The 10,083-nt window shown below is 45.1% G+C and overlaps 1 protein-coding gene across 1 annotated transcript; it reads left to right on the top strand.

Annotated features, from left to right (window-relative positions):
- The first annotated feature begins 3,961 nt into the window (after nucleotides 1-3,961).
- Nucleotides 3,962-9,715, top strand: MRNIP (MRN complex interacting protein). Its single transcript, XM_066341746.1, is given in 7 exon segments — nucleotides 3,962-3,970; nucleotides 6,980-7,038; nucleotides 7,695-7,779; nucleotides 9,238-9,527; nucleotides 9,529-9,567; nucleotides 9,569-9,639; nucleotides 9,642-9,715. Coding segments are annotated over 7 exon segments (627 nt in total).
- The last annotated feature ends 368 nt before the right edge of the window (nucleotides 9,716-10,083 follow it).

The following is a 10,083-nucleotide window of genomic DNA, read 5'->3' as shown; positions in this document are numbered from 1 at the left end:
TCTGGAACAGCACATCTTCAACCTAGACGTGAAAGAATTACCACAGCTAAGGGTTCAAGAAGCGTATACTCAAGAGTTAAGTCTTTAAACACTCAAGGATGCATGTTCCATGAGCAAAAAGCATCAGAATAAAACAACAGACAGAAAAGTCAGACCCCCAAACATTTCAGAATTCATAATATTGTGTTTACTGTATTTCATGAAGTAAAAGAGAAAGTGATAGTAGGAGCAAGAGCTTTTAAGAAATAACCAAGGGCCTTGAAAAAAGAACCAAAAAGAGTTTGTAGAAATGAAAAGTATAGTCATTGAAACTAAAAGTGTAGTAGACAAGTTAAATAGATTAAGTGAAACAGAAGACAGAATTGGTGAAATGGAAGATTAACCTGGAGAAATTGTTCACAATACAGCACAGAAAGATAAAAAGATGGAAAATACGAGTTGAGAGACATGGAGGATACAGAGAAGAGTTCCAGCAAGAATAAATAATATATAAATAAATAATAATAAAATAAAATAATAAAGAGAATTGGGCAAAGGAAATATTTGCAGAGAGAAGAATGGAGCATTTTCCAGAATCAAAGGTTTACACTCTTAGATTTAGGAAACATAATAAATCCCAAACTGGACAGTCATGGTGGATATAGGAAATCCTAATGAATTTACACAAAAGCTACTACAGCTAATAAGTTAATTTAGCAAGATCACAAGGATACAACATCAACAAACAAAATTAAATTTTATTCTTGCCTAACCAGGTGGTGACACATCGGACTGGGATGCAGAAGGACCCAGGTTCAAGACCCTGAGGTCGCCAGCTTGAGCGCAGGCTCAACTGGTTTGAGCAAAAGCTCACCAGCTTGGACCCAAGGTTGCTGGCTCGAGCAAGGGGTTACTCGGTCTGCTGAAGGCCCGTGGTCAAGGCACATATGAGAAAGCAATCAATGAACAGCTAAGGTCTCGCAACAAAAAACTAATGATTGATGCTTCTCATCTCTCTCCATTCCTGTCTATCTCTCTCTGTCTCTGTAAAAAAATAAATAAATAAATAAAAATTATTCTTATAAATACAGTAAATGATTAGAAAATGACTTTTAAAATCAAAGATCATTTATAATAACATCAAAAACTGAAATACTCAGGCACAAGTATAACCAAAAAATGTGTAAGATCTGTTCAATAAAAACTATAAAACATTGCTAAGAGAAATTAAAATAAGATCTAATTTTTTTTAATCAAGAGAGAGGCAGGGAGTCAGAGAAACAGATTCCTGCATGTGCCCCAATCAGGATCCGCCCAGCAACCCTCGTCTGGGACTGATGTTCTGCCCATCTGGGTCCCTGCTCCATTGCTCAGCAACCAAGCCATTCTAGTGCCTGAGGCGACGCCATGGAGCCATCCTCAGCACCCTGGTCCAATTTGCTCATTTGAGCCATGGCTGTGGGAGGGGAAAAGAGGGGCAGGAGGAGTGGAGAAGCAGATGGTCACCTCTCCTGTGTGCCCTGATCCAGAATTAAACCCGGGACTTCCACATGCTGGCCAATGCTCTACCACTAAGCCAATTGGCCAGGGCCAAGAAGGTCTAAATTAATAAAGAGATATAACATGTTCATGGATTGGAAAATTCAGTATCATTAAGGTGACAGTTCATCTTAAAGTCAACCCAACTCCAATCAAAATTCCAACAGCCTTTTTTTTTTTTTTGAGAAATAGGCAAACTGATTCTAAAATGTATATAGATATGTAAAGGACCTAGAATTCCTGAAACAAATTTGATAAGAACAAAGTTGGAGGACTTCAACAACCTGATTTTAAGATTTACTATAACATGAAGCAAGATATTGGTGAAAGGCTACAGCAAAAGGTGAGTAAGTAAACAGAAGGTAGTATATTCATACAATGGAATACTACTTGGCAACAAAACAACATGGGCAAATCTCAAAGACACTGGTAAATGAAAGAGGCCGAGCTCAGAAGACCACATACTGTAGAGGTCAGTCATGTTCTTTTTTTTTAGATTTTATTGACTTGTCTCTTTTTTAGAGAGAGAGGAGAGAGAGAGAGAAAGTGGAGGAAGAAGGGAGAAGCATCAACTTCTAGTACAGTCGTCCCTCACCCTATCGCAGTTCACTTTTCATGGTCTCACTGTATCACAGATTTTTAAATTGTATATACCTAATTTTGTATCGCGGATTTTTCTCTATATCACAGGATTTTGCAGTATAAGGGTATTTTTATATGTTTATTATTTTAATTATTTTTCCTGTAAAATAAGCATTTTCTAGCCTAAAAAATTAAAAACAATATAAAAATATTAATTAAAACATTAGTATTCACTGGTGAGTACCCATATGGAATTGTACGTGTTGTTAAAATTTTGTAGGTTTGAGAATGTAAAAAGTATTTAAGAGCATAGGAAGTGTTTATAAGAATGGGAAAGCTTAATAACAGTGTAGGAAAGGTTTATAAGAGTGTAGGGGGGGCTATAAAGCCTTAAAATATATATAAATAATAAAAAATAAAAGGTCGCTACTTCACAGATTTTCACCTATTGCAGGGGATTCTGGAATCTCACCCCCACAATAGACAAGGGATTACTGTAGTTGCTTCCTGTATGTGACTTGACTAGGCAAGCCTGTGATTTCAAACTGGCGACCTCAGCGTTCTGATTGACACTTTATCCACTGCACCACCACGGGTCAGGTGAAGTCAGTCATTTTCTAGGGAGTGTGGAATTGCCTGCAAGGACACAGAAGGGGACTCTATGGCATGATGAAAATTTTCTAAACCTTGTCAATTATATCTCAATAAAAGTTTTTCTTTATCCTGCCTGACCAGGCAGTGGTGCAGTAGATAGAGTGTCGGACTAAGATGCGATGCAGAGGACCCAGGTTTGAAACCCTGAGGTCACCAGCTTGAGCGCAGGCTCATCTGGCTTGACTGTGGGCTCACCAGCTTGAGCACAGGGTCCCTGGCTTGAGCATGGGATCATAGACATGACCCCATAGTTGCTGGTTTGAAGCCCAAGGTCGCTGGCTTGAGCCCAAGATTGCTGGCTTGAGCAAGGAGTCACTTGCTCTGCTTTAATCCCCCTGTCAAGGCACATATGAGAAAGCAATCAATGAACAACTAAGGAGACTAAGGAGTCACAACGAAGAATTCATGTTTCTCTTCTCTATCCCTTCCTGTCTGTCCCTATCTGTCCCTTTCTCTGCCTCTCTCTGTCACCAAAAAAATATTTTTTTTCTTTATCTTGATTGAGGTGATAGTTTCAATGATATAATTTATCAAAACTTAGTAACTACAGGCCATGGCCAGTGGCTCAGTGGATAAAGCATCAAGCCAGTGTATGGACTTCCCAGGTTCGATCCTCAGTCGGGGCCCACAAGAGAAGCAACCATCTGCTTCTCTCCCCTTCATTTCCCCCTTCTATCCCTCTTCTCTCACAGCCAGTGGCTCAATTGGTTTGGGTGTCAGCCCCAGGCACTGAGGATAGTTCAGTTGGTCTGAGTGTATCAGCCTCAGGTGCTAAAAATAGCTCAGTTGATTCAAGCATTTATGGATCCCAGTCAGGTACATCTAAGAGTCTGTCTTACTATCTCCTCTCAAAAAATAAACAAACAAAAAAAGCAGTAACTACACATAAATGGGTGTACTTTAGTGTATATTAATTATACCTCAATAAGAAAATTTTAAAAGTTAAAAAGAGTCTGTCCTTAGACACAACATAATGAAATTGGGGAACACAGAAGAGCTGAAAAGTAGCTGGATCACCTATAAAGGAACAATAGACTGCCAAGGTCTCAGTGGTAACATTAGAAGCAAGAAGACAGACTAGAATCTTCAGACTGCTGAGAGATGTCCTTTAATTGGTGGAGTTGAGTTCCAGAATCACAGAACATTGAGCAGAGTTCCAATGAATAGCTGGTAGGACACTGCTCAACAGAATGCTGGAGTAGCGACCATGTGCAAGGTAGGGGTTTTACATGCCTGATCTCATTTCATCATAATCACACTGTGAGGATCATTGATTTTTTTACAGATGAACAAACTGAAATAGAAGTGCCCACATTTGGTAGTTTGGAGTTCTTGAAATTCACTAGAGAGAGTTGCAGTTTGATTGGGTGATGTAACAACCCTGTTTGACATGAATGGATATGGCTTTGGTTCTAACTTCCAGTCCTTGCACAATAAATGTTTCTACTGGACATCCAGTCCCACTCAAGTCTGCAAGAGAGAAAAGCTCCTCACTCTTATTTATGTGGTGAAAGAGCCCTGATGTCCCTAGAGGTCTTCACTAGTCAGACACACCAAGCTCAGGACAATGCCTCTTGTAATAGTTAAGATACAACTGTAAAGACGCATGTGGCCGCCTGACCAGGCAGTGGCGCAGTGGATAGAACGTCGGACTGGGATGCAGAGGACCCAGGTTTGAAACCCTGAGGTTGCCGCTTGTGCGAGGGCTCATCTGGCTTGAGCATGGGCTGACCAGCTTGAGCGCGGGGATACTGGCTTGAGCCCAAAGGTCAATGGCTTGAAGCCCAAAGTCACTAGCTTGAGTCCAAGGTTGCTGGCTTGAGCAAGGGGTCACTTGCTCTGCTATAGGTTCCCACCCTCCATCAAGGCACATATGAGAAAGCAATCAATGAACAAGTAAGGTGCCGCAATGAAGAATTGATGCTTCTCATCTCTCTCCTTTCTTGTCTGTCTGTCCCTATCTGTCCCTCTCTCTGACTTTCTCTTTGTCTCTATAAAAAAAACACAACAACTCATGTGGCCCTATGGGACATCTCCACTGTTGTGAGGGACTCTGTGCTATAGGAGTTCAGATGACAGACCCTAAGCAGGGCATATGTATACATGTCTCATTTGTTCTCACAGTTGCCCTTTCAGTATTATTCCCATTTATGGATGAGCAAACAGTAATAAACCCAAAGTCACACTGTCACAAGGACAGTCAGTCATTGGCAAAGCCAGGATGCAAACTGGTTTCTCTGGTTAAGTGTCTGCTCCTTCCCTGTCTCACTTTTCCTGTTGATGGAGGCCTCAACTGGCCTAAATCCAAGGAAGAAATGGTCATTTTGCGCAGGCCTTCCAAACAGCTAGAAGATTGCTGAGTCACATAAAAACAACAGAGCTAAATGCTAAGGTGCCCCATAAGTTTTTGGTATTCGTTGTCAAGTCCTTGCATCTTGCTCTTCCCACCTTGCTGTCTTCAGATGGTCATTTTACAAAGGATTTATATACAATCTTTCCCTAAGGTCTCTGGAAGAACCTGTAAATGCCAACAAAGAGAAAAATGCAAGTCCTGGGCAGGCTGAGCATGTGAGTATACAGGTAAGCCAACAGCACCTGTCAGCCCAGCCACCTGGGTCAGCACCATGTCCCAGAGGGGCCCATTTATTCATTCATTAGTTGTTTGTTCAGTAAACATCTATTAATGCTACGAAATGACAGGCACTTGGCTTAAAGCTACAGGGAACACAAAAATGAATAAACTTGCCCCTTTTGTAAGGGTGGAGACTGCTATACAAATAGTTACAATACTCGTTTTCTTCTGTCTTCTTGGAGAACTCCTGAATTTAGCTTGAACTTCACCTCCTAGTGTTTCTCCCCTATCCCTTGGCGCTCTGGGCACAGCTCTGGTAGAGAAAGGACGCTGTGGTCAAGATTCTGAGATTTTGTGTTCCATTTCTCCAGATGGAGCCAGACCAGGGCTCACACTCGGTTCTGTCTGGGGCAGCGGTTGGCAAACTGCGGCTCACGAGCCACATGCGGGTTTAAGTTTAAAAAATTTGGCTCTCAAAAGAAATTTCAATCGTTGTACTGTTGATATTTGGCTCTGTTGACTAATGAGTTTGCTGACCACTGGTCTGGGGGCTGATAAAGCAGGTGCTCAGTGTGGGCAGGTGCTGTGTGGGGGGGCCGTGATAGAGGACAGTGACACTGTTGGCACATCAACGATGCCGTGGCCTGGAGCACTGTGTCCTGCCAAGGACAGGAGGAGTGGGGACAACTGTCAAACAGAAACTCCCTGCTGACCTGAGGGTAGGGCCCTACCTCTGCTCAGGGAATCACTCTCACACGTCCTCTTCAAATTCTTATTATAAACAGAAAACGGCCTTAAGCACTCTACTTTAACATGGCAGCTCTTGCACATTTAGGTCTGTATTTCCAATTTTGTCCACTTACAGCCTTAATTTTACATTGTTTGTATTATAACCTACTGTTTGCACCCTGGAGTTTTCATCTGTCATTCTGCATCGCTATACACTTGTCAATGGTTTTCATTTTTAGGAAGTACCTACAGGTTGTGATAAGTGTACCAATATTTACTCCTTCATTGGGCATTTAGGTTGTTTCCAAACTTTTGCTACAAGTATTTGCTATTTTTATAATACTTTTTAGAAAAACATTTTTAAAAGAATTTATTCATTTTAGAGCGAGGAGAGTGAGAAGGGGGGAGGAACTGGAAGCATCAACTCCCATATGTGCCTTGACCAGGCAAGCCCAGGGTTTCAAACAGGCAACCTCAGCATTCTAGGTCGATGCTCTATCTGCACCACCATAGGTCAGACTATTTTTATAACACTTTAATGAGTATCTCTGTACCTTTGTCACAGTTTGCAACCACGGGTCCAGGGAGCGCAGACATTTGCAGAGTTCTTGATAAACTGTGCCCTGTGGCATTCTCGAGGTGTGTGTTGCTGTGCCCTGTCCCCAAGTTGTGTCTCAAGGCATCCATGTCCCGTTACCGTCTAGCCAAATACGCTGGAGATGCAGTAGACATGGGTCCTGAGACCCTTGGGTATACAGTTGGGCTGGAAATTTTCATTAGAAATGCCTGCTTTCCAACTCTGAGAATAAATTTACTTCCTAATCTGGTAAGAAAGAATCCCAGTCCTCCGAGAGCTGCTCGCGGAAGTATCTGGAAAGGGGCTCTACAGAGGGGGGACTGGCAGGAGTGTGTGTTTCCACATAGAGCCCACATCCACAAGAGAAGCCAGACACTCCCTCCAGTACCAGCCTGCCTAGAGAGAGGTGCCAGTCACCAACCCAGTGTGTGCCCACTCTGACCCAGGGCCTAGGGCTGAGGAGCAGCTCATAGTGGCTGGCATTTGGGAGAAGCCTCAGTGGCATGAGCTGTAGGCTCATCACCACTGGGCCCTCCATGGCCTGGCCAGGCACCAGGTGCTGCCAATACAGAGGTAAGGGCTGTGCAGGATGCCAGTTAGGCACCTTTACTGTCTATGCTCACTTAATTCTGAACATCTAGACTGCACTGTCCTCATGAAGAATTTATTTTATGGGCAGAGTTGACAAAGCAGTATGGCTGACAGGTCTAGAAGCTTTTAGCCTAGAGCAGGAAAGACATGACTTCTATAGGGTTCTTCTCCAGACCGAGTGAGTTTTCTGATGCCCTGCATTATCCAGATCCAAGTGGCTCTTAGGAGGTAGGTGCTATTGGCAAGTAGATTTCAGTTCTAAATAAGAACTTTCTAGCAACTATAAGATATGAGCAGAGAGATGAACAGCCCTGGATGTTGCTAGGCAGCCTGTTGCGGGCAGTGGGGCAGGAGCTGAGCAGCCCCCTAGGAAGCTACACAGGATGACAAGGTTCTACCTGTGCTGAGCATCAGGCCAGGGGTCTCAGTTGTGACAGGACTGGATTCTTGATAGCACTTTCCCTCTGCCAGGACATGGAGCAAGAGCACGGTCCAGCCTTTGTGCAGCCCTGATGGCCAAGACTTGGGGACTCAGGTCACCTGGGAGACTCAGGAAGTCTGACTGAGAAGACTGTTTCTCTTCTGGTCCCAGTGACCACTGAGTACACACAGGATTTTTTGTCATACTTTGTTGACAATTGAAGTATGAGACTTGCCCTAAAAAAGCTCAGCTGGGTGCCTGTCTTCTCTGTCTGAGGCCAACTGCTTTCTCGGCCTGCACTGTCTCCTGTCATGCTCATCCCCGCAGTGCTCACTCCTGTTGAAGGCAATTTTGATGACTGGAGGCACCCGAGGATGACCAGTAGGGCTCTTCCGAGTCAGGCCTGTTCTCTCAGTTCTGTGTTGAATGCCTTCAGCAGACCGTCCCATCCAGCATGGGCCCTGCCTTGGGTCTCTGAGGAACCATTTCCATCCTCACCTTCATGTACACAGGGTGTTCTTGTGCACTGGGGTGCCCTCCGCCTTCATCCTTGTTCCTGATGCTTCCAGCCCAGCAGATCCGCTCATGCTCAGGGCCCCGGAAGGCAGGCTTTGCTTTACATGGTCATGAGAACCATGGGGACCAGGCAAAAGAACTCTGCGGGGGTCTGTCATGGCTACCTTTGACATAAAACAGCTCAAAGCCAAGAGTCAGAGGCCAAACTTTGGTGATGCCACTCACTGGCTATGTGACCTAGGTAAGGATGCGGCCCTGAATCTCCCAATTACAGAATATTGACAGCTACTGATGTGTCAGCTCCTGGGCCAAACATGTTAACTGTGGTGTCCTGTTGGATGCTTACCACAGGCTTGTGTTTTAGGGGTGAGGAAGTAGGCTAGTGAAGGTTCCGTGAGGTCACAAGGCAGTGGCAGAGCTGTCAGTGACTGCAGACCACAGCACCTCTTCCTTACTGCCTGGGGGTGGTGACATGGGGTCCCACCATCACTACTTTCAAATTTATAGGTGGTGAAACCATTTTCATTGCATCTGGTTCCTGAGCTGGAGGGAAGGTCAGGTCCCAGTGCCACTGTCAAATCCCCAGAGCTGCTGTGCAGCCACATCCACAGCTTCAAATCCTCCACGTGGTCCTGGACCTTCCCACCTGCCTGGCAGCAAATGGGCGGGCTGGAGTCTACATCCCTCCGCTTGCCTCTGGGTCTCTCCCAGCTCCATCCTCCTCTCAGGCCCCATATCTGAGTCTAAGGGCCCCACAGGATGAGTTCCTGATTACATGATATTTTCCTTTTTGGTAGTCTGGTCGTGGAATTTGGCAGAGGATTCAGAGTGTGGTAAAGGGCATATTCACTCTGCTGTGCTAAACCTCAGAATCAAAGCACAGCCCTAGCCTTGCCCTGAGGACTAGTTAGTAGACAGGGCACAGAGCAGAAAAAGTGCCAGAATCCAGAGGACGAGACCAGGAAGTGGCAGTGCAGACATGGGGACCTTTCTCTTCCTGTCCCCAGGAGCTGCCAGCCTACTGGCATTCTTCTGAACAGAGGACATGGCCACCTCCTGCTTTTGTCTCCACTGCAGGGTCATGCTGACCTGGAAGGGCAGGTCAAAGGAAGCAGTCCTGAGGACTGGCACACGAGGAGGCTTACTGGTCCTTGGGGGGAACCACTGCCTCTTGCCCAGCAGACCAGGGCAATGTCTACGTGGGAACAATTTCTTATGCCACCTGGAAACAGCTCACATGTGGACAGAGACCCCCTGACACCCCAGCAGAGGGGCCTAAGGCCAGCTGGAGCAGCACAGGCTGAGCAGGGGACCTCCAGGGCTCAAACTGCAAGGGACATGGGCCTTAGCAGGACACCTGGTGTTCTCGTTTCCTTGGGCCATACATACTCCCACTCTGTCTGTGCCCGAGGCCCTTCGAGGAGACCCCTGAGCAGTTGTGGGGCACAGACCATCAGGCAGGGGGTGGGCCCGTGGTCAACAGACTCAGGAGCCACGACTCTTACAACTATGTAACCTCTTTAAAACTGGCGAGGACTTTGATGATATTCTGTGAACTGAGACTAGTAGGTCATTATGTAGATGTGTTCGTTACATAAGCCCTTTTCTATTAGATCTCTATGTCACTGCAAACAGGATTCCCCAAGGTACCTTTAATTAGTAGAACTGAGAAGGATTTATAGGAAATACTAAGAACTTAACAAACATGATTTTCAAACAGATCATCTCTCATTGCAACATTTTTTTTCCTTTTTCTTTTTTTATGTGAAAGGAGGGGAGATAGTAAGAGATTCCTGCATGCACCCTGACCAGGATCCATCCAGCAACCCATCTGGGGCCAAGGCAGTAAATGAGCTATTTTTAGTGTCTGAGGCTGCCATGCTCAGACCAACCAAGCTATCCTCAGTGACTGGGGCCAATGCT

Source organism: Saccopteryx leptura, chromosome 6 (assembly GCF_036850995.1).
Source record: "Saccopteryx leptura isolate mSacLep1 chromosome 6, mSacLep1_pri_phased_curated, whole genome shotgun sequence".
Taxonomy (NCBI): domain Eukaryota; kingdom Metazoa; phylum Chordata; class Mammalia; order Chiroptera; family Emballonuridae; genus Saccopteryx; species Saccopteryx leptura.
Note: the sequence above shows the minus strand (reverse complement) of the source record. Positions and strands in the feature narration are given on the sequence as shown.